The sequence below is a fragment of the Typopeltis vanoorti genome, chromosome 13, assembly GCF_054136105.1.
Source record: "Typopeltis vanoorti isolate ZY-2024b chromosome 13, IOZ_Tvanoo_1.0, whole genome shotgun sequence".
Classification (NCBI taxonomy): domain Eukaryota; kingdom Metazoa; phylum Arthropoda; class Arachnida; order Uropygi; family Thelyphonidae; genus Typopeltis; species Typopeltis vanoorti.
Window position 1 is genome coordinate 94165864 of NC_143561.1, and position 25771 is coordinate 94191634.

Here is a 25771-nt window from a genome sequence, read left to right on the forward strand (position 1 = left end):
ATGCAAAGATTTATTTGGGAGGAACTGTCTTCGATCTTTAAAAAGGAGACAAATAAGTTCCCAGGTTTGCATCAAATGGGAAAGCAACAGAACATTTAAACGAATCATCCTCTGCTATCATGTCTTGTCTATTAAGCTAGACATGTTTTGATGAAATTTAACACATAAGTTCCGATTTGATTACGGTGAATGCTTTGAAGCTGAACTATTTCTTATATGGAGTATACTTATCTTTCTTGTTAATGCAATTAGTTTAAAATCTTTACTCAGTTTGCGTTAGCATCAGGAGCCTTGCGGGCAGCCTCGTTTGACTTCTTTCGTTTACGGTTGTAGTTTTTAATGCCATGGGTGCTCTTCTGTTTGTAAAATAATTTTTTGTAAGATCAAGTAAGTTTTTTGGACATTTTAAATCTCTTAATTGACTGATTATGGCTGGCCACCACGCAGCATCGAAAGCTCCTTTTACATCGAGTGAGATCAGTAGTACTTGTTTTGTTTTTTTTTTTGCTGTGGACTGTCTTCTGTGAACTCTTAACCTCCATAATTGCGTCTACTTGGATTGAGGTCTAAATGCGTATCAATTGCTGCTTAATACGTTTCTTGAGTAGACGTAGTGCATTATTCGGTTTATTAGAAGTTTTTCTAGCACCTTACCAGCAACGTTTATGAGACTGATTGGCCTGCATTTACTAATTTCGTCGGATGTTTCTTTTTCTGGTTTTATTATGGGTATAATTTTAGAGCGTTTCCATACTAAAAGAATTCGCCCTCTTTTTAGACATTCGTTGTAAACTGATGTTATGAATTGGGGAAATTAGAAAAACGCTCTTAGGAGTATATCGCTGGTTATTCCATCCTCTCCATTTTATTAGTTGTGAATGAGTCGTCGTTAGGCGTATCTATGTCTGTTTTCATTCTTTGTCTGTAAGTTTTGTAGATTTCTTCGTCTGTTGATTCATCATCATCGGGAATAAACTTCTTTATCATAATAGCTACAGTTTCTGCTAAGTTTTTAATGTAGGCGCCGTCCGTTTTTTTGATAGTATAGGCGTTGCCTTATTCTTGTTTGCTGCTAATTTATATATGCAATTCCAAGGATTCGATACGGTTTCACCAACGACCTGATTTTCTTCCTTCGATGTTTAGCTTCTTAGTTGTTCTGAGTGTTTGGTCGCTGGATTTTTTTCAGACCTGATGAAAGCTCATAAGCAAGGGAGTCCATATCGGCTTGCTCTGATGTCCAGATGTCTGGGTTCTCGCTAAGCTGAGCTGTTGTTTGCTGATGCCATTCAAGTAATGTTCTGAGATTAGGCATGAAAATTCTTTTTTTTTTTTTTTAATACTTTAGCAACTATCTCTAGATTGGTTCTATTGTTTGCCAGTGTCAGATCAATGAAGCTCCTTCCTCTGGTATTTTCAAATGATGGAGTGTTACTGTCATCGTTTAGTATGTGTAGAATTTGATACTAAGAACTCTTCCAAATTTTTACCTCTGTTGTTTGTGTTTTCGTTAAACCATAATACCGAATGAGCGTTACTATCTATTCCCATAATTAGGCCGTGGTTGATGGTAAAATCCACGATGTTGCCCAATTTTTCTAAGTCGTATTTCATGTCCGTGTGATAGTTTAAATACATACTTGCGGCAAAATTTTAATTCCTCTTTGCGTAGTTTCGATAAGTACCAAGTCCTCGTCGCTGTGCTGCGAAATTTATATTGCCTCGACTTCAGGGTTGACCGCGAGTATTGCAGCTCCCTTTCTTTCAAATCCTTTGGAAAATATTTTAAAATTACTTGGAAAGCCGCATATTTTGTTGTTGATTTTTTGTAGGGTTCTTGTATCAATGCCAGTCCTATATTTTTTCTATTTATGAGTTCTGTTAAGTTATTGACAGCCTTGATAGAGCGTTGAAAATTTATTTGAAGACATGCCAGGGAAGTAGTGCTGTTTCTACAAGCTTTTTTATTGCTTTCCATAATCTATGTTTTGAATTTTGAGCTGTCTGTAGTAGTTGTGTGTCGGGAAGTCTTTCTGTAGTGCCATGTGTTTGCAGTCGTTTTCTGTTTTGGCAATTTATGCAATTCATCTCGGACTTATTTCGTGGGCACTCGCTGAACTTGTGTTCTTTAGAGCAGAATGAACAGGTGGTTTTCCGCTACAGTCTCGTGTATGATGGTGAAATTTATTGCAGTTAAAGCATCTCAGAACGATTAGTCGTCTGCACAATGCAGACTACTAATTTTAACTCCACTTTTCAGCAATTTGGTTCTCACCGTTGGATTGACTTCTATAATCAGGTTTCTGTTGTTCAATTTTGTGATTCCGATTTTTATTTTTCTTGGGTCTATTTTTTATTTTACGGTATTTTTGGTTTCTTCGCTGTTTAGTTGGGCTATCGGTTTTACTATTAATTTATAGCAAGAATTGTTTTCGGATTCGTCTTTGTTTTTAGCGTTGTTTTTAACGACTTGCGAGTATATCTGAGTAGGCTGAGCTAAGTTAGCCTGTCCCTGGTTGTTTGTAGTACTCGTAGTCTGTTGATAATTGATACTTTAGTTGCATTTTTCATTTTATTAAATACCTTCGTTAGTTCGCTCACTGCAGTTAGTATGTACTTTTTTAAAATCATTTCTTAGATTACTACTTACTTTGATAACGTTATGCAGCAAATCGAAGGCTTTTACGAACTCTAATTCTTCCCATGCCGCCATCTTAATGTTACTCAAAGTTATAGTATTATCATTTCCTATTGAATTGCTAGGTTTTCTAAGGTACAAAGTTTACTTATAGTTTTACAGTTTTTGTACATACAGTTTTGCTGCTTGTTCCTAGAAGTGACGCTTCTATGGAATTAGTCTTCAGAGGGTTGTTTGTTGTGACCTTTGTACCTCCCAGTGGCAGCAGCAGGGAAGGGATGCTAGCCCTTGCTATAGGGGTTAATCCTATCATCAGCTAGACGTTGTCTTTAAACTGAACGACACATGCTATCTAAACAGCGGTATTCAGTTCAGGAAGATAGAATAAAATTCACGCATACGCACTTATAACTATGAAATTATGGAGGAAGTTACTCATTGTTGGAAAGAGCACTTTGCAAGCGATCAGTCAATACTAGACACATTCAGTTTTCTTGTTCGATACCGCACAATATCAAGGTAAAAAGAGGAGCGATCCCATGCATGTCTGAGTCTACGCTCGGTTTCCGAGAGTAGTGTGTGTGTGTGTGTGTGCGTGCGTGTGTGAAAGAAATACGTAAGATTTCTTTCCAACATTGGCTTGAATTACCTTCATTTTCTAAGGAAAGTTCTTTATTTGGTGGAATCAAAGAGAAGCAATTTCTTATATTAAACGTACTGAAAGTCCGTTCCTCTATCTCAATAATACATCGTTATCTTTATACGGACTAACATCCACCAAATTCATCAACACTCCTTTTTTTTGTTGTCCCCTCGGTGTTCTTACCGATGCACACGACGAAAAGGCGTACGATCGACCTTTTCGTTTCAATTATCTTTTCGTGTAGTGTCATCCCTGTCAGATCGTTCTATTGTGTTGTGCAAGGAATGATGCGTTTCTAAGGAAACAAAGTTAAGCCACAAAACATCACTCTAATTTGTGGGAGAGTAGTGTTATTAATCTCACAGAAAAGTAATCACATGAATTGAATTACTTTTTTTGGGGGGGGGGATTTTGTTCCTTTATTTGATGAATACAAGTGTTTTGGTGTCTTCTATTTTTCATTTAAACAGTCCCTTCCATTTCATTATACTTTAATTTAAAATATCTGTTATCTGTCGACGAAGATGTTTTTATTTGTATGTTGTAATTTAAGAATGCAGAATAAACTCTGTGATGAAAGATTGTCGTTTCTCTTTCAATTAACAAATAAAATGATACGAGGAAAAGGACTTTTAATGCAATCCGCATGTTTCTACATCAATTTTATTGAATAACTTAAATAATTTAATGATTGATGAAATTAACAAGATTATTAAACTCCTTTTTTTGTCCATCTGGTTTCAGCTATACTCGCATTTCATTGTTGCAGCACGTGTACAACAATCATTAAATTAAATGATTAAGTGTATATTCCAATCGATTGTTGAAACAGCTAAACAATGAAATATACATTGGTTGTTGAAAATAAATACTATTACAGCGTATTGTTACATAAAAACACTAGTGATTTTTATCCGAAAAATGTTGTTTTTTTAAATTACCATAGATCATGATAAATTGTAACGAACTGCAATTACCATCAACAGGAAGTACTTTCCAATTCGAAACATAGGCAGATTACATTACAAAACATGGGAGCACGAAACTGTCAGCCGCATGTGACGTCAGAAGCGATCGTTGACTTTGTCTTTGAATATCGTAGTATTATTATGGCTGGGTACCGCAATCAAATTCTGCTGTAATCTGCTCTCATGACTCATTTAATCATCGACGTTGTAAGGTTAATTAGGAGGGATTTACGGGAATTACCTAAGTTTACTAAGGTAATTGGTAAGGTAGAAAGGGCTACAATATATATAAAAATGGTTCAAAAAATCCTTATTTTCTTATCAATATTTTTTTTAGTATTTCATTATCATCAGGTAGTTCTATTTAAATATGCCTGGAAATTAAGATACTCATAAATATTTAAAAAAAAAAACTATCGCTATTTACTGATAAAAAGATTATAAATACTGCTCCAAATAATATATTATTATTATTTTTTTTATATTTCTTATTCCGCCAGTAGATGGCAGCACATATTTTTAATATAATCTGATAGACTCCATATTGTCTTAATATACGAGGGGGAAAAAATTGAAAAGTTTTGCAAAATCATTCTAGCATCATTGATGAATATATTTTTATAAATCTATCAGTCCATTAACTTCCATTATCAACAGGCAAAATGTGTTTGTTTTGAAAAGCGAATGTCTTCACCAATGCGTTGATTTGAGTGGAAAATTAGCGCAACCTGATATCTGCAGAGTTTGTTCTTGAGAAATGGCAGCAGGTAATCCGACTCTCTTGAACACGAGAAGCTCTGTTCCTCGATACAATCCAAATATATCGATCTAAACATTAAGTGCGCTGATGTGTTCACAGTAAATAATGAATCGTTCAGGTGGAGGGGAAAGATCCTAACATGAGGATAGAAAGCGAATTACTTCAGATCTCCGTTCATCTTCCAACAGTTGTAATCTCTTGAAGGCCACAACGCGAATATATCATTTCTGCACACGCACGCACACACAAAAGATAGATAGATAGATAGATAGAGAGAGAGAGAGAGAGAGAGAGAGAGAGAGAGAGAGAGAGAGAGAGAGAGAGAGTGATCCATCCACTAGTTTTGAGTGACGTGAGGTAATTAATGGTCTGACAACCGAGTAAGATATGCGAGTCCTGTCAAGCTCAGTTTTTTCCGATATAACAAAAAAAAAAAAACGTCCAATTGAAATAAGAGATAATGGTTGATGCTGGACATGACTGACGGCTGATGTGACATGTTATGCTGGTTGTTCCAGAACTTTAAAACCACGTACTGATCCTTTTACAACTGCAAGATAAGTTTCATTTTTTCCCCGATTAACTCATCTTGTTTTACGTCAGTAAAACAAGATGAGTTAAACTTGCAAAGAGGGAAAAATCATTTCCTTCTTTCCTGAATGGATAATGACGTTCCACTTTTAAACGGGAGCAAAAAAAAAAATACAGTAAAGAGAAATACGGAAATCGAAACGATTGATGGTGAACATGATTGCGTGCCAGAGATGTTATCCGATTATTACCAAAATCAATCATTTAATGAATAATTAGTACTGAAAACGTATGCAAGTTCGATTTTGCTTGTCTCAAGCAATCATGTAATTCGATCCACTGAAAGGATTTCGCATAAAAAAGACGGCCATGTTAAAGTACACTTCGAAAATTTCCACTTTCTTCAGATTTTAGGTTTATTTATGATCTTTCTCCAAGTATAACGCGTATAAATTGTAATCGGTACACTATTGAAACTATTTTATGCTCGTACTTCTCTCTCTTGATGCTCATTTCCATATCAGGCACGCAATCATGTTCACCATCAATCATTTCGATTGATGGTGAACATCAATTCAAAAAAATGGCTGCAATCCGCAGTGCGTAAATGTTGAACATAAGAAAAGGAAGTTTTTTTTCCTCTTTCTTCTTTTTCGTAAAGGGTCATGAGGAAGTTGACCAAATGACATTCCAAATTCTAAATCTTTCCAAAAAGAAAAAAAAAAGTAAAAATGCCAATTTGGCTTGTTTGATAATTCATCCTGTAGTCACTATTCTAGAAGGAAGGTCTCTTTGAAGAACACTTCAAGGAATGATGAATTGCAATCGTAGATCTTTAATGTCATTGAAGAAATTAACAATTTTCTCAAATGAAAAAGGTTTAAGCGTATATTCGGTTTTGGATTTCACATTAAAACAATGAAAAATTGGAATTCCGGAAATATAACTCAAGTCCAATTGTATCGATCGAAGTTTTCATGTGAATTCAGAAATATAAAATGGCATTTATAAAATTTAATTTCATGATGTTATCAATCAGAAACAAAAAGAAAGAAAGAAACAGAATTTGATAGTATTGCATTTAAAAATAACATAAATTAAATACTGTAGTGGGCGCAGTACTTACGTGGACAGGGTGGTGGCACGCTCATAAAGTAAACGTGCTCTTGGCATGGTAAAGTTGCAGCGTGACCAGCTGGAGTATCTTCCCAACATTGCCAACCATCCCAAGTACGAGGACAGAATGGAGATTCTAAGCAGTAAAAGATAAGATGACATATAACTCAATATTTGATAATTTTACGTAAATTTGAAAAATATTTCATTTTCTAGTTATGCACTTTTAGTATTTATATAAAAAGGAAACTGTTAACTATTCACGATAGATGTCACCACATTAGATATTGCAAAAGCAAAGTTACGCTCTTTCAACACAAAGAGGACGCTGCTATCTATTCAACGATAGATGTCACCACTCAAGAGATATGTCGCAAATAAGCACAAAGAATACAAACTTTTATTGTTGTTCAAGTTCCTAGTGACGTAATTTTGCATTGTTGGCTAACAACAATTGTGAAGCGCTTCTTTGTGAAGTGAGTTGCCACGAATCAATCTCGTTGATTAGCCATTATTTTAGTACAGTAGAAGGAATGTTTAATTTCTACTGTTCAGTGTCGCCCTAATAGGAGACTTAATGCGTTTTACAAATTTATTACAAGTGAAATTCGTATGACTGCAATATTTAACGGAGAAATCTGTTAGAAAAGTTACTTCTAAAACTGCGTAATTAGAAAACGCTTTCAATATATTAACAGGACATCCTTTACGCTCATTTAATCTCCAGGAAGTATAAATGCAAATATCATTGGGCAAACAAACTTATCCACGAGTGCTTCCTTTAAAGATGCTCACATTATATTTTCTGTAGGCGTACACTAAACTTATTTGGTGTCTGCGTTTAGCTAGTGTAAAGGGGAGCTAAAAGCCAAGTATTCTGCAAGGATTACAGTAAAGGGAAGACGATCTGTTTATGGCGAGTTAGGTGAGATGAATGTTGGTTTTAGATTACAACAATGTTCCTTCGTACTCGGGTTTATTTAATCTAATGGTGCTTACACAGAGATACACAATCCGTTCTCCATTCGGCCTTACAATAACATGTCCTTATTAATTCCGCTTTTTTTCCTACTAAGGATTTCATCAATGAAATCTACGGTAAATCGAAAATAACAAATCCTGACTGAAAATAAATCGCTTCTTCGTCCTATTTCAATATTAGACACTTCGACACAGCTGAAAATTAATTTTCCCAAAATGAAATTAGAAGCCACACGATAAAGAGGGGAAATTCATTTACTGATTAGCCTTTTTGTGGTTTTAAGATGATTAAATTTTCAGAGTACTCCATTAATATATAAACTACGTTGTCTGTATTTTTTTTTTTTTTTATTAGTAAGAAAATGTTTATGTTGTTCGAATAAAGTCCCGCTTACTGTTTCATCATCGAATTTAATATTTATTTATGCAAATAAAATTATCGAAGTGCGCCGAATACGAAAATATCCCGCTAATAAAAGCCTAGCGACTAATGAAATGAAAATGTAAAAAAATAATAATAAAATAAGAATTTATAAATGAAATTGACACAAGCAGAAACAGAGAAATATAACTGAAAAAGATCAGATCAAAAAAAAAAAAAAATGAATTCATCTCGTATCGATAATGTAAAATCCTCTAAATAAACTGCAAACAATTCACGCAGACGAAACGCAAAGGATATTTTAAACAATGAAAGTAATCGTTAAAAAGCCGATAGCAATAATGAGAAAACGAACAAGCAATCCAACAATTAAAATTCAAACCAAAATCAACAATGCACTTATCACGTGACTAACTTCATTGTTAAGTTTTAAAAAAAAAACGTTAAAACTATTGGGAAAAAAAGTATATTTTTTAAGGTTCTGTTTAAATGTAGTATCAAAAGAGCACACGGCATGTCAAACTTGCAATTTCTACCTGTTTCTTCTGTACACTTCAAACTCCGTTTCTGTTTATAAAAACTGCTGCAAAGTACTCCAAATTCCCTGCAGCCAGTGGAAAGTTTGTAAATATTTAATCGATTCGCTATTCCTTCTGTTTATTTATTCACAGTTTTGTATTAAGTCTAAAACTAAGAGCGCGTGTGGACAGCAGTTTAAAAGTACTATCAATCAGATGGCTATTTCAGATCAAAAATCATTTTAATGATTAAATTTAATTAAATAGTTAGAATTCGCAGATGAAATATCGTATTAAATATAATTTTATAATAAAAAAACCAAGAATGAATTTAATTGTAAATTTCATTAAAGAAATGGACATATAAACATGCGTTGCTGGGAATTTTATTCATAGAAATTTGCATTGTTGGATAGGCTTATTGTTGAAGAAAATGTCGTTGCAGTTAACAATAAAGCTATTGGAAAACTATTCTCCATTGTTCCGAAATTAAATAATGGATTCGTCTGCTTTTTATTAGAATGCGTGCATTTTTCTTTTTCATTGTATTTTTCAAGGAGAAAACTTCCTATGGAATTAGCCATTCTTTCTTTCGCAATAACTTTCAAATCTACTTTTGATTATTTCCGGAGAATTTTTTTTTAAAGTCTATTATTTACATACCTGCTTGTTCAAATAACTCCCTCCTCTTTCCAGGGTGTAGCTTCTATACTTAAAGAATTTCTTTGATTTTTTTTTTTTTTATTATTATTTAAATTGCTGAGCCATGCAATTTGTTGGAATTTAAGCAAAGACAAGCGGATATTTACAAGAAACAGGCGCCTCATGCACAGACTGCTGGAAGAGCATCTAAAATATTTACCATATAAACTTCGCAAAGGAAAGGCCGTAAATCTGTCTGCAAAACTGACGTGGGGAAAACATACGCGAGAGAGAGAGAGAGAGAGAGAGAGATCTCGGCATTAGACGAAATCTAAGAAGCGTATGACGTCATCGTATTATTCACCTTCTGTGTCTGTCTGGTATTCGAGTTTCCTGTTGACGTTTGCGCACGTTTCAGAACTGGAAATATTGTAGGACTTCGTGGTCGGATTCAAATAGAGTTTCGTGTCTAGCGTGTAGCAAGGCAATATTTTAAAGGATTAGATAAGATCAGACTTTAAGAGTCTTAATTTCCCAAAATTTTTTATCGTCATCCTGATATTTTGACATTGTTTTTGAAGACTTATGCTAAAGTACTGCTGGCGCGTTTTAACATAGCAATTTTAGTACGGGTGCCTTAAATTTTGAGCAAAATGTAGCAAAAAAAAAAAAAGCTCAAAAACTTCGAGATGTATTCGAACGCTAAGCAACAATAGTGGAAATGAAAGTTCTTTGGGATTTAAAAAAAAAAAAAGTAATCTCGAAGATTGAAATTTGGTTGGTCACTAGGCCGCAGTATGGCTTTGTTAGCTGAGTATGTTCTACAGCAAAACCTTTCCACCTTCGTATGGGACTGGGTAACTCACCCTCAGCTGAACAATAAAGATTTGTTTCCTAGACGGAAAACGAACCCAGTCATTCCAAATGAAAAGCGTCTTCCTCACAACTGCTGGAAACCAAACGCGTGTTGATTAGTCTGTCGACGAGTTCGTCAAACGCAAATGTTGCATCCTGCTTCATGTGGCTTATTTTCGTTCTCAAATCTGAAGATTTTATCGCCATAATCTGAGAACCTTTTGACCACAGTTCTATTCAAAAATAATTTTTAAAAAAATTCTGATTTTTAAAATTAAGTGTACATTTTTCTCGAAAAATTGGTGTATTTTTCAAATAACTCTCCAAATATTTAAAATGATTCCGGATTTTCTTCGGAAAACTCCCCTGCAATTATATAGAAGATGGGAATATGGACTTCAATATTACAAATTCCATTTTTTTCTCGATGGATGGCGATATCTGCAAACTTATATCATTGCGAATAGTATTTCAATACAGTGAGATATTTAATTACCTACACAATAAGTGATTGGAGTGTTCGACAGGGATTCGCTTACCCATATCAGATGGTGGATCGGAGGACATTTTGTCGCAACAGGACAAAGCAGCTCGGCAACACGAAATCCATTTCCGATAAAACACCTCCGACTGGAAGGAGTTGAAAATGGGATCATCTTGGTCATCTGGGTTGACGTAATAAGTAACGTTGGTGACGGGATCTTTTAAGACTCCTTTCCTCCTGGAGTCGTACCTGCAAAGTAGAGAAAATTAATACGGATCTTCTTTTATATATATATATATAAAGGTTTTAAGCAATGAAGTAAAAAAAAAAAAAAAAAATTTTTTTTTTTTTGACGCTTATTATGCTTGAAACATAAAGAGAAGTCATAAACGCCAGTAAATTAATCTCAAGCAACCCCCAAAATAATTTGATATTCAGTGGGACTAGTGTTATCTTTTTACATATAAATTTAGTAGTTCGTTTGACCAAGACAGATGGGATGTTATACTTCAAATTTCTATGGCAACGGTAGGTAATGCTTGCGTATACCAGGTGGCACAGCATATCGTCACTGAATAAAATAAAATAAAATAAAAAAAAGAAAAAGACGATATTTCAGTGCTATCATCATCCGGAAGTTGCATTTTTTTAACCAAAAGTTCGATAGATGAGGAGAATTCTTTGACAAAAAAACTTTACTATAAGATGTTTATAATAAGTTGTTTACTCAGAATTAATCAGTCTAAAAGGAATTATAGCTTAATGAGATCTCCTACACCGAAGACATCATCTTTTAAAATAATAAGGCAATTTAATGCAGGCAAAATTTACTTTGTTAGCAGTGCCAACATTATAACTCGCATGACAGCTAGACGATTAATATTTGTACAGTATTTGGAATATTATACAAATATTAAATAAGGGGTAAGTTGGTGTGTAATGAAGTGATCACTCAATGCACGTCTGGAAAAGGAAAATGCGTTATTTAAAGGATTGTTTTGATAGATTTAGTATCGGCTAATCGTGATGAGCAAATATTTGATTAAGTTTCAAACTAAAATTATGATATCCTGTATAATATCATTGAAGTTTAGCTCATAAGTTAAGATATTATCGTTATACCCAAAAGATAACAATTAAAAGGGCACTGTTTCATTAAATTAATGAGGAGTTGAAAATGGGATCATCTTGGTCATCTGGGTTGACGTAATAAGTAACGTTGGTGACGGGATCTTTTAAGACTCCTTTCCTCCTGGAGTCGTACCTGCAAAGTACGACTTTGCAGGTACGATTTCAAAATTTCAAATTTCAAAATTTTAAAATTTTGAAATTTGAAAATTTCAAAAACAGATTTCAAAAACTTATTGATGTTAAAGAACATTTTTAGTTTAATATCTAGAAAACTATTCAAATGATAAACTAATGAATATTATATTATTTCTTAATTAATAATAATCTATTTTAATTTAACAATTATTAAGGTGGAAGTGATGTTTTGCTTACCTGAATTTCAGGTGAATATCTTTGAACGCCCATTGCGGGAGATAGAAGTAGCACTTGGCGCATGTGTCGTTACGGTAATCCTCTAATTCGAGAGCGATTTTGCTTTCAGTTCTACAACGAACTGGACTGGTTACGGTGGATGCGTTAGGAAAGGAAAGATCCTCGGCTCGGAGCTACAAAACACGTCAGAATAATTTATTAAAATTTTAACAAATATGAATTTGAATCAGAAAAGTACGCATTGCTTGAACACAAACATAAATCGAGAATGGATAACAATAGGAGAGAGAGAGAAAGAGAGAGAGAGAGAGAGATGGCAGTATTCCGACATACCTTATGATTCATTACGGTCTATTAATTAGACATCATTTTGAGGAGATGTTTGAATTTGGATCCATCAACTGCACATCACACAACTCGCTGCTTTTAATTAAACTCATGCATAGCGCTAGACCGAAGTCTGTTCAAAACAAATCAGCCGTGTTTAGTCTGCTAAGGGGGAGGGACAAATATGCAACTTAATTTTCAAGATTTATCGAATGACATTAAAGAGGGCGCTGATAAAGTCGGTGCTTTACACTTAAGGAATTAACTCTGATAATCGGAAATGACGTGAGGCATTCACATTGCCACGAAGTTTTATACAAGGGATAACTTATACTTATTTGTAACTAATCAGTACGTCGTTTATTGTGATATCTTCTAGTGCATCACTCTAAGGTCAGGTGATTATTTATTTGAATAGCACGATAAACAAAAACTAGACACTTTTCTATTTTAGGATCTCCTTCAAAAAAAAAAAAAATTTCTAATTTTAAGCAGAAGTGAAGCCATAACTAGCTAATTTAAGACTTGTAAGAAAGGAAAGTAAAGAAATAAATATAGGGATTAAAAATCGCTATAATCTAATCCCGTAGGAATAAATGTCCCACCAGAAAACAATTATGTAGATTCAAAGGTTTACTAGCAAAAATAATCCTATAACTCCACAGACCTACTAGCAAATTTAAAATCAGGAGAAGAGAGGCGATTTTATCCTAGCAGAGCAAGCAAGATAAATGACCACTAGCGATTTACTTCCTCCATAAATATCTTAATCTCAGTTTGGATTACGCTACCATGGGTGTCTCTTATCGGGCTTGTTATTTCTAGTAACAAACAATTATATATATATATACAGGGTGTTCGGGATAAATTTGACAGTTTCGTAAGGAAAAAGAAAATCTTCTTTGTATCTATTAAATTTAATGAATTGACAAAAAAAACATTACAGGCAGAGTTAATTACAATACTATCAACAAGATTTACTCAAAATAACCACCATTAGCATCGATCACAGCTTCAATTCTGCTTCGGAACGTCGAACAAGCTGATGCTACAGTCTCCCTGGGAAGGGCCGCAAAAACTGTTTTAATTTTATCCATTAACTGGGCTTTTGTATTACTGGAAGTGCGATTGGTGTCTTTTTCAACTGCGCCCCATACAAAATAATCCATGGGGTTAAGGTCTGGGGAGTTTGGAGGCCAAACATTTGGACTGGTGAAGTCGTAGAAATTTTCAGACAACCATTTTTGACTTTTCCCAGAGGTGTGGCAAGGGGCCGAATCCTGCTGCCTACATACGGCCTACCATTGGCTACCCTTGTTATCCAGGGCTTGACTACAGTTAGCAACTCCACGAACAAAGCCCGAATTCCAATGCCAGAGTTCTTCAACACCTGTTCCTGCAGATTTGCGAGGAATTCTGCTGTACGAACGCAATCAGATCGTCTGCTAGGGATCTTTCTTCTTGCTACATCCTCGTAGTCACCATTGCAAGTCTCTAGTTCATGCCTGATTGTTTTTACTGTATTCAGGGAGCATTGGGCAGCAGTCGTAATATCCTTATTTTGATGGCGGGCACGAATCATCATGATACAAGTTATTCTCTTCCATGATTCAGGTGGGTTCCAGCTATCCATCCTTTCTGACATCTTGTATATGAATGAAGAAGGGTCCAAACTTTTAAATGAAGAGAAGTGTGTGTTAATACATGTAACTTACGGAAAAATATAATTAATTATAAATATGTCAAATTTATCCCGAACACCCTGTATATAAAAAAAGAATTAAACCTCAATTCCTCCCTACGACAACAATATTTTGCTCAGAGTTAAGGAACATATTTTTCTAAAAAAAAAAAATTGACTAGATGGGCGAAGCAAGAATGCTTTTCATATTCCCCGTTATTTGTAGAATAAAATAATGGGGTAATATAGAGCTATAAGCTCAGATCATGGCAGGAGGATAACAGCAATAGCCGAGCCTCAGTTAAAACCTCAGTTAAAACTAATAATCATACGGGATTACATCATTAGCTACAGCATTACCATCCATTACCCTCCCTGGGTACCCATTTTAGTCGCCTCTTACGACATGTATGGGCTACAGTGGGATTAATAAGTAAAGCCACCTCTAAAAATTAAGGCGATCCCTACGAATAACCGAAAGATCGTCCAACTCAGCTTTGGTTCTTCCACTCAGGGACGGGCTCCCCCATCACTGAGCAGAACCGCTCATATTCCAGGTAAAAGCATCCACCGACAAGGTCCCTCACGGGGTACACTCTCCCCAGAGACTCAAAATGCTCTTTCAGGCAAACCCCCCCCCCCCCGAAATTTAAACCCCACTCACCGGGAGCAAAATTCCGGAAGAAACCTGAGAGCGAAACTCTGCGTCCATTTTAGTCGCCTCTTATGACATGCATGGGCTACAGTAGCGTTATTCTTATCCCGGCCACCACACGGGGTCATATTTTCTAATTCACATGATGGTGATTTAATAATACTAATAAATATATTAATAAAAAAGGTGTATTCTTCAGCTTATTATTTGTTTTGAAATTTCTAAAACATACTTAAAATTTAAAATTTATTTTATGATAAATAACTTTTAGATTATATTATATATGAAATATACGATTTCTTTATCAAATACATCGTAATGTGGTCCGTGATAAGCGTATAACTGAGGAATACATTTCTGGAATGGATTCAGTAGTTTTAAGAACAATTGCAAATGTTATTTGTCTTAAACGTTTCTGAGAAGGAAGTGCGGACACATTTAAGTGTTTTCGTATTGCCTTATGAGAGATTAAATTTACTTTAAGCATAAATTTATACACAAGTTCTTTACAAAGATGTCGTTATGTGTCTGACTAGAGCGTACAACTCTGGTTATTCGAATCGCCTATTGGCTCGCAGAACTGAGGCTTCTAGAATGTCGCAAAGCCTCTCTCGATGCATTGTACTAACGCCTACTTCCTTCCTCTGTCTTTCCTTCCTGTTTGATAAAAGCTGCTGAGAGAATGACAGGATGAGTTTCCACTTGTCAGCAGCCGACGGGATGTCTGAAAGCATTTGCAATGATCTGTCCATAATTCGTATTCCGAAGATTCTTACCTTATCTACGTGGCTTCCCTGTAATCTAAATGCAAACTCGAACCTTGAGAAGGTTTTAAAGCGAATTATAAGCGCAATAGGAAACTGTCTTCACTATAGGTTTCACTTACGCGATTTGAAGTGATTAGTTTTGGAGTCTTTGTTGACAAAACTTTTGGCAGTTGCCTAAGGATGCAACATATTCGCTGTTAAACACTACTCTCTAAAAGAGTTCGCTATTTGGACTAATAATAGTGTGCTTGAGAGGGAAGGCACTGGAGTCTTCCATTCGATTGTTCTAGTGAAAGATATACAACTAATATTCAGGTTGATTAATGAGCTGGAGGTCTGTTGAAAGTTTAAAGCTGATTCAAATGGAATGAACCTTGATTGATCACCTTTGAAATCACCTTTAATACACTTAAAGCCTACTTGAAAATGCTTCGTCGGTTAGGATCAAGCGTTTACAAGTGGATCGCGGACCTGATCGAACAATCCCAGACAGCTGAAGATACCCGATCCGTTATCATATACCATCATGTTTACATGATGCCAATCATCGTTCTTTGCCTTTCAACCTTTGATCTTCAGCGAATTAGATTCCTAGTCTTCTATGAAGCTATAATTTTTGAATGGACGTTGACGCCGATGGCTTGGGGTCTAATAAACCCATAAAACATTCCGTTCTTGGAATGATCGCTACGACATTACTCAGAATGGTTGATCAGTGAAACGCAGGTATTAGCTTATTGCTGAAGGACGCAAATTTTATCGTGTGTGAAGGAACGTCATTAGAAGTATACCGCTTATTCGAATTCTATATTCAAACATTTTTATTGTATATAGAATTTCCTGATAAAGATTAGTAAAAGAAGATTTTCACAATCACTCATAGCGAATGATTCGGGTTGAGAATTCAATCCAAACTACTTTTGAATTAAGAGTTTTCATAAAGATGCAGATAAGGACGATGGAATTATTGTAAGATGATTTTCATCATCTCTCATAGGTGGCGTTCCGAGCCATATCGATCGAAATCTAGTTGAAGGTAATGTTTGTCTTCGACTAAAATAAGATACTTCCATCTGTCTCCAAAGATGCTCTGATGTCAGAAGATGCGTGCAATCTGATTTTAATTCTAAAGGGAATTCCAAGAAAACTGTTGTCGTTGGCTTCTTTACGATCTAAGCAATAAGAGGATAATTCAAGACAAACTCCCCGATTTAAGTTCTGTCTATTTTGACTGCAATAATGTTTAACAGAGTAGTCTTGAAGTGGAAACTTGAACTCTGCTTCAATTCAGCCTTAGCAACCCACTCTACATACTCGTATATAGCACATCATAGTGGAGAGTGCATCAAATCAACTTCCTTGGGTCAGAAAGATTTCGGTTTGAATCCCATATAAGTCGTGAGGGACCTTTATGACAGCTTTTTATCTGAAAATATCTTACCCGATTTCATAAAGAAGTAACAAAGATTTTTCCTACCAAAAACTCGAGTTTTTCATCTCACAAAGCAGCAAAATCTTCCGAAAAACGCTTGCAGCTAACAGATATATTCTTGGCCAACAATTGCGACATCCTTCTTGATGCTACAAACCAGTGGCGGCTCGTGGCTTAAAATCATGAGGGTGCTGCAACTTTCGAAATATACATACACACTGTAAGTACAGTGTATACGTGTTTGGATAAAATATCAAAATTATGGTAAAAATTAAAAAAAAAAATTAAACATGAAAAAATATTGTTTATTATCGATAAAATTATACAGTTTGGTATAATTCAAAATTACTTAAAAATTCTGAGGTCATGATTGTCAATAACGCCAATGATGTTCTAAAATAAAAACTGTAACAAATGTTATGTCTTTAATTGTAATGTCCAAATATTTAAAGAGACGGAGTAAACACGATAAGCACTACGAACACTCGACTACTGGCGCAAACTGCATATAAACAACAGTGGAACTGCGCGACGGACAGTGCCGCATTACGCTAATAGCTCTCATCTCGCTATGACGTGCGCATGCTTGCGCGCGTAGCAATATGACACTGTGGTAAACACAGTGCTGCTAGCGTCCTTCGCCCTCCTAAGTGCTACAAGATGGATTTTTATTATTTTTTATACAAAATAAGACAATCGTATATGGTTGTTGATGATAAAATTAAATATTACAAGCAAATATAAATAAATTAATAAATATATTTATACATCGAGAAAAATTGGGGGTGCTGCAGTTCCGCAGTGCCTATGCACGAGCCGCCCCTTCTACAAATTGAATGATTTTGCTTTCGTAGAGTTATTCCACAGTTTGAGTAACCGCACTATAGTAAAAAGGCAATATATGAGACTCTGAATAATCAATTTATTATTATTATTATTATTATTATTATTATTTTAGTATACCTGTCAAAAAAGCTTTTGTTTGGCAGCTTTTATTTCTTTCACCAGTAGTTTATATTTTTTGGATAAAATCTCTTTAGTATCTATCACAAATAAAGTCATGGTATCGTACTATCAAAGTAACTTATTTCAAGTACGTTAATAGCAGAAGAACCGTTCCCCCCCTCCCATTCCCCCGCCTCACAAAAAACAAACAGTCCTCACCTGAACAATGGACAGTAAACACCACACGACTCGAACATAAATCGCTTGAACTACTGTGTCGGGACACCGAAACAACATGTTGGCGGAATGAGTGAGCGAAGTGTGTCAGGTTCAGCTGTTTCGATATTTATGTGGACACATAATTGCCGTCGAGAAGTCCGTCACCTGTTCACGCTGACGGCACTAAACACGACACTGACGGTAGCCACGGTAATGGATGATTAGGACGACTCTCCGAAACGGATGTCTTTCTTCTTCTTCTTCTTCTTCTTCTCCTCCCGATGCTTTCGAGCAAGATAACGTGATAGACGGATGACTCGGATGTTCACACTTGTTCGACAGCATGCCGTACTGCACTCCGTGTTTTGCACGCTCTATTCGTACATGTCCATCTTGTGTCGAAGAGAGTCATCACCACTGTTGTCTCCTTTCTTCTTAGATTTCTTTTCTTTGTTCTTGAAGGTGAAAGCCTGCAGGGAGAAGACAAAAAAAGAAGATCACTTTGATGCAATTACAGGATGAGACATTGAAATAAAATGATTTTTTAATGATTTTTAATTTAACCTAAGTAGCTAAGGTTAAATTTTCTAAATTTATTAAAAAAAAATTACATTAAATAAATAAATAAAAATTTATATCTATATGTGTATACAATTACAAAAGTTAGGAAAGATTTTCCGATTTATAGAGTACTCTCTCCCATACAGAGGAAAGACGAAGACCATCGGGTCTGTTTAGGTTAGGGGAATGAAGTTACGTTTGACATGTTTCTTTTGTGAATGACTTTTTCCAATGAACTGTATGTCTAGTGTTGATGGCATTCTCTGCAAGTCCAGACTGTTCAGGTTCAAGGTACTGAATATACGACTTGTGTTCTTCTAACCGGATCAGAACAGATCTTCCTGTTTGTCCGAAATATGATAACCCACAAGAGCAGGGGATCTGGGAGATACCTGGATAGCTCAGATGTGGGAGCTTGTCCTTTGGAGACGTGAGGAATGTAGAGATTTTTCTCATGGGTCGAAAGGCAACACAAATATTTAGTGGTTTTAACACTTTAGCTATGCTCTGGCTAACGCCTCGCACATATGGGAGAGGTATACGTGTTTTTTCTTCTGTATTTGAAGAGGATTCTGAAGCGCGACTACTGAAAGCTCTTTTTATGAAGGATAAGAAGGAGGAATTAATATATTGTAATTCTTTTTTTAATAGTTCTTCTGAAGAACAAAAGAAGTGGACTCTATGAACCCATATGTTTATAGTACCTGCCTTTTGAGTGGGATATACACATATACATATACATTATTATTTATTTATTTAATTTAATTTAATTAAAAAAAATAAATTAAGGAAATTTAACCTTAGCTACTTAGGTGGCGCTTTGTGAATATATCAGTGTTTAATTAGCCTTTGTACTTGTACTGATGATGCCTGTGATACTCAGGCGAAAATTCTACTAATAAAGAATATTTTACGTGAGTTAATTCCTTATTATAATAGTAAGTCATATGTCTATAAACATTCTTGCTACCTAAATACTGTTTAAATTATTATTGCCATTGGCCGTCAACAGAACTTTTCCTTAATGATGGAAGGTGATAAGTAGAATGATTAAACTTTATTAATATGAATTAGAAAAATTTTGGTCCTGGAAATAAAATTGCCGTAAATAGTGCTACCACACATTTAAAATATTTTTGAATTAATTTGAATAAAAAAAAAATAGAAACATCAAATTGCCTTTCAGGATAATATTTGGAAATCGGATAACAAATGTTATACAGTTAGAGGGGTTTTCTTTCAACATTATTTTTCTTTGATTGAAAAAAGTTTTTTAAAAAGAATTACATCTCTATATTGTGTGATTCTCAACCAAATTTAGAGTGCACTTTGAATGCTCTAAGAAACTTGACTTTCACTGTTAAAAATAGGTAATTCGTTAGCTAATTATAGCTAAAAGTCACCCCTATTTCTGCTGTTCACTAATGTCCTCACATGTTGACGGTCTCGGGATTGTTAGCAAATCCACTTTACTGTACAGCGTATACCAGACATGGTTAGAAGATTAACAAGGCAAACTTGTCTGTGATCTGAGACAGCTGCCCGCATCGGTTACGTTTTACAAAGATTGTGCTGCCAAATGCAGAGGATTAAGGTGTTATTTTTGTGACTTTCCTCTTCAAGAAATCTAAAAGAAACGTCATTCTCCTCTTGCTGACTTCCAAGCGAAATTATTTCAAACCTGACCTTTATAATCAGTGTAGTTGCAACCAAAGTTCCATAGATTGGATTTACTAACGTGATTAAAAAGCACGTTAGAAATAGACGAACATAAGGAATCCTATACCACAGCAAAAGAAGATTATAAATGTGCTATTTTGTTATCTAAAGGAGTGTATAGTAAAGAACATGATGCATCAAAAGTTGAATATTTTAGTCCGAAATTCACCGGTTGATCAAGATAAGTCTTCGCGGAAAGCTATCGTTGCATTTGCAGCATGAGACAGAGGCAATCCACTGTGCTTTGTATGGCTTCGCCAAATATTTCAATTTGATTGTCATTCACTTGAGGGTTTAGAAAATATTCAATCTTTTAAAGATAATGAGGAAAAGTGGGACTTTTGGCTGAGCGACTTATTTTTATCTCTTTACTGCATCAAATACAGTATATGTCCAGTTTTCTTTGTTTTCTTTGGAAAACAAATGCATAACCATGACATATTACAAACAGGCATTTCACGTGCATTATTCTCTTCAAGTCAACCAAAATAAAATTCAATTAAGATGAACTTCATACTTAAATACAATTTTAGTATTTTAATTACGTCAGAGTAATCAATTTCGTTGTAACATGACTAAACACACAGGAAGGGAATTAAAATCGCTGGAGAAGTAGACAGTATTGCAATACAAATTAAAATAACTCTTTGAAATGATGTGATAGCTCGAGTTTTTAAAAATAACGGAAAAAGTATTATTTTTTTAACATAGTTGAATCACCATTCATGATGATTGGCTTTGGATCGAGTCTTGACATTCCTTAGCTTTATTGATCTACAAATAAAGATATCAATTATTTAATGAGACACAAATATAACTGATACTGCTGTGAAATAAAGATTATTCCCTTTCAATATATTAAAATACTTAAATTATTAAGAAAATTCTGAAAAACAATGATACTATATATCTTTCTATAATCGCTCCCCGTGTGGTTGCCGGTTTAAGAATAGCACCAATGTAGCTCATGCATGTCGTACAAGGCGACTAAAATGGGTACCCTAGGAGGTAATGGATGGCAATGCTGTAGCCAATGAAGTCCTAACTGAGGCCCGGCTATTGCTGTTACCTTCCTGCCATGATCAGAGCTTTATATAGCTCAATAACACCATATCCCTATACTATCCGCTACAGATAACGGGGAAGATGAAAAGCATTCTTGCTTCGCCCCTTTAAGCCAGTCCTTATAAGGACTATAATCGCTCGAGAAAACTTGTAGCCTTTGCTGGCTTTTGAAATTTGTCGGAGTCGATTATGGTAATTTGCCTAAGATTATAAAGATAGTGAATAATGTAATTACGGATTGAATTGTGGGTTGATGATTAGAGAAGTGATTCGCTCTTTCGCCAACCTTCCATAAACTTCTCTCAATCCACTCGCAAGAATCAAAATACTTAAAGGTAAGATTTTACTTCATTTTGTGACTACGAGATCTCTATTTGCTGGTAGATCATCGATTTGATCTACGAGATTTCACATTTACATGTAGGTTCTAGGACCAGCTTTTGAAACTTTAAGTTCTGATAATTGATAGATATAGACATGAAAAAACTGATAGACGAGACGAAATTTGAGGATGTTTATCGGAAATTTATCCGCTTGGGTGAGGTGCTTAGTAATAGGTGGCTGGGAAAAGTAAAATTCTTTGACACGTTCCCCCCCCCCCCACAATTGTCACAGACGACAATCTGGAAAACGTGACGGTATTGGACATCCGACAGCGAAGCTTGGGGCAGTCACTAGATCCTGAGCATGCGGAAATATCCCAAAACAACGACCACCATATATTGGATACAGCTGACACGGAGGAAGAATTCCAAACCGTTAAAACTAAAAAAAGGAAAATATCCGTTACTAGAGAATCACCCAAAACAGTAGAAATGGAGACTGATATTAATACAAACTCAAAAGAAAGAATACCCCCCTCTCATCCTAAGGGATAAAAATCATTGAACATCAGTTGTTACTTCATTCCGAACTCTAGAAATATCATTTACGAAAGCCACTAATACATAAGAAGGAATTCGCATCCAGCCAAAAACTTCTACAGACAATTAACGAAATTTTTGGATAATAGCAACCTACCCTACCACACATTTGTACTCAATAGTGAAAAGAACCTTAAAGTTGTGCTCAGAGGGGTAACAGAGTCCATTACAACAGATGAAGTACAAGCAGATCTTCAAAACAAATGCTTCAGACCTACAAAAGTCAGCCGAATGTAGAGCTGATAAAACCCCATATCCTCTAATATTGGTACAGATCAGTAAAGACCAGAAACACATACGATCTTCAAACTATTTGTGATTTAGTCATAAAGACTGAAATGCTTAAACATAAACAAACAACGACGCAATGCCATAGCTGTCAAAACTCACAACGCTGCTGCAAAGCATATTACCGATGTGTTAAATGTGGTGGCAAACACAACAAATGAACGCCAAAAAAACCCGCACACAACCAGCAAATTGTGAAGGCCCACACCCCGCTAACTATAGGGGGCTGCATAGCATTTCCTCAAAACGAAAAGACACAACTCCAAACCAGCAAACTTATACAAGAATGCACATTCTCCCATCAAGCCACAATTTCCACAACGGACGGAAGAACGTGTGCTGAAGTAACAAAATTAACCTATTTAAAAGACCCAAAACCAAACCAGTCACAGCAAACTAACAAACGTATCCTACAGAACATAACAAGCCACTTAGGAGAAATGCTTGCTGAACTCCGGCAAACCAACCCAACTCAAGAAGCCAAGGATATCATCTTAAGACACACACAATCACTGCTTGTTGAAATCCTTAATGGATAAGGCTAATAGGAAACCTAAATCATTACAGCTTGTCAGCTGGAAAGCAAACGGACTATCCAATAAGATACAGGAACTACAGGAGTTTGCAGCAGAAACTCAAGCAGACATCATCCTTATAAATGACTCACACCTTCGTCCAAGGATCAGAATCAACAATTATAGCACTTACCGTACAGACAGATCCTATTCAAGAGGAGGAGGCACCGCCATCTTTGTCAAAAGAAACATAAAACATAATTCAATAGCCGAACCCCAAACAGAACACACGAAAACCACAGGAATAGAAACGCATATGGAAAACACAAGCAGTATCAGGATATTCGCAGCCTACAATCCCCCAAATAAAAAACTCCTAGATCATGAAATACTAAACGAAGGTAGAGCAGTAATCGTAGCTGGTGACTTTAATGCCAAACATTCCACATGGAACAGCAGAAACTCGAATATCAATGGCAGACTACTGAATTCATATACCACTACAAGAAACACGACAGTAATAGGACCCACACACTACTGAGCAACCAACCGTCCAGATGTTCTCGATATAGCAATACTAAAAAACATTGCGCAAAGCTATCAAATACAAGCAGTTAACGACTTACGTTCTGATCACAACCTCATCATGTTGCAACTAGGCGCCATACAAGATCTAACGGAAAACGCCACCATCTTTATAAACTGGAAACAAGTACCCTCAACTTTCCAGGATAATATTGGCCCAGTTCCACATATAACATCCATTGAAGATATAGAAAAGGCAGTGAAAACCTTTGAAAAGCAAATACTAACAGCAATATCACAGGTAACAAATATAACCAAGTGTGCACCACCAAATATACTCCCGGAGGATATAAAACGTCTTATCCGTGAAGACAATATGAAGACAATATCAAAGAACGATGGATCCCGCAGATAAGTAGGCAGTTAGCAGAGCATCAAACCAGGTTCGGTATTCTCTAAAGGACCACCAAAAACAACTTTGCAATAACAAAATATATAACCTAACTACAGAGGATCAGTCATTGTGGAAAATGATGAGATCACTTCGTTCGAAGCGTTACACACTTCCTCCAATCCAAGGGGTGAATATAGAGTCGCCTACAATGATGAGGAAAAAGCAGAAGCATTTGCAGGCAGCTTAGAAAGACAATGCAGTCCCAATTATACCAATATAGATATAAACTTCATAATAAAAATCCACACACAAGTGTGTAAAATTACTCAAAATGCCTCATTCCAATCCAACAACAAATCCGCGTCACCAACAGAAATATATGAAATCTTAAGAAAACTAAACAACAAAAACGCTCCGGGTCCGGATGGAAAAACGAACAAGGCGCTCAAGGTACTCCCCCGTAAAGGGGTTATGCATCTGGCAGCTATCACTAATGCCATCCTTCGGCTAAATTATTTTCCAGAAAGCTTGCGGATGTCTTCCTAATTCCAAAAGCTGAAAAAATACACAATTTCCTCAGAATTATAGACTGATCAGCCTTCTTTAACGTGTAGGCAAGATAGCCAAACACACTATATTCACACGGATTCAAGAGACAACAAATGTCAACCACGTCATACAAGACGAACAATTCGGCTTTAGGAAATATCACTCCACAACGCTTCAATTTTATAGAGTCGTTGAATACATCACACAATGGTTAGAATGGCACCAACACTCCAGCGCAGTCTTCCTGGACATAACACAAGCATTTGATAGAATATGGCATTATGGTCTAGTTTTTAAACTACACCAAGTAGGAATCTCATTATCACTAGTTCTACTTATCAAATCATATCTGAATAACAGAAAATTTAAAATAAAACTCAATGGAATCAGATCCACAGAGAGGAGAGTCACTTCTGGAGTCCCTCAAGGCTCTCTGCTGTCTCCCCTACTATTCTCCATATACATGGCAGATTTTCCCAAGTTGTCCCCATCCATCACCATTCTCTATGCTGATGAGAAAATTATCATAGCCAGATCCCTCCGTCCACATCTAGCCCCAAACAAGCTGCAGAGAGCCGTCCACGAATTAGAGAATTGATACAAAAATGGTGTATCGCAATCAACCCAGGAAAAAGCTCTGCAGTACATTTCACCAGACGTAAAGCAGAACCGAACACAAACATACAAATGTTTGGAAAAGTCATCCCTTGGCAGAACTCTACCAAGTATCTAGGTGTTCATCTGGATAAGCGCCTAAATTTCAAGACACACATAAACAGTGTCTCCACCAAAACAAGTCAGACTATTGCACAGCTATATCCACTTTTGAATAGGAACAGCTTCCTGAACATAAACAACAAACTTCTCCTCTACAAATTAGTGATAAGACCTCAGATAACTTACGCCTCACTAACTTGGGGACACACACACACACACACACACACACGTCTAAACAGAACATTCACAGATTGCAAACGATCCAGAACAAATGCCTAAGAATGGCATTTAATGCCCCTTGGTTCATCAAAAATCGACAGTTAAACCAAGAAGCAGCCTTACAGATATCAAGACCTACATGGCAGTCATTGCAGAAAAATTCTTCACAATCACAGATAATCACCTAAATCAGCTAATTCGATAGACAGCGATCTACAAACCCTCAGATCGTTTCAAATATAAAAAACC

At 35.8% G+C, this 25771-nt stretch overlaps 2 protein-coding genes across 2 annotated transcripts in view; both read right to left on the reverse strand.

Moving 5' to 3' along the window:
- Positions 1–10647, reverse strand: part of LOC150100379 (calcitonin gene-related peptide type 1 receptor-like) — a 52068-nt gene extending 41421 nt beyond the window's left edge. The window contains exons 1-2 of the mRNA XM_090402644.1: positions 10574–10647; positions 6667–6792 (exon numbers count right to left, since the gene is read on the reverse strand). Of these exons, the coding sequence (XP_090258770.1) occupies positions 6667–6792; positions 10574–10601 (154 nt within the window). The 5' untranslated portion in view covers positions 10602–10647. The remainder of the gene's footprint in view (positions 1–6666; positions 6793–10573) is intronic.
- A 1026-nt stretch (positions 10648–11673) lies between these two features.
- Positions 11674–18273, reverse strand: LOC150100380 (uncharacterized). The gene is made up of 3 exons (XM_090402645.1): positions 18048–18273; positions 12022–12194; positions 11674–11782 (listed from the first exon to the last, which is right to left on the reverse strand). The coding sequence occupies exons 1-3, from the start codon at positions 18123–18125 to the stop codon at positions 11674–11676; spliced, it is 360 nt and encodes a 119-aa protein (XP_090258771.1). The 5' UTR covers positions 18126–18273.
- Between the last annotated feature and the right edge of the window lie 7498 nt (positions 18274–25771).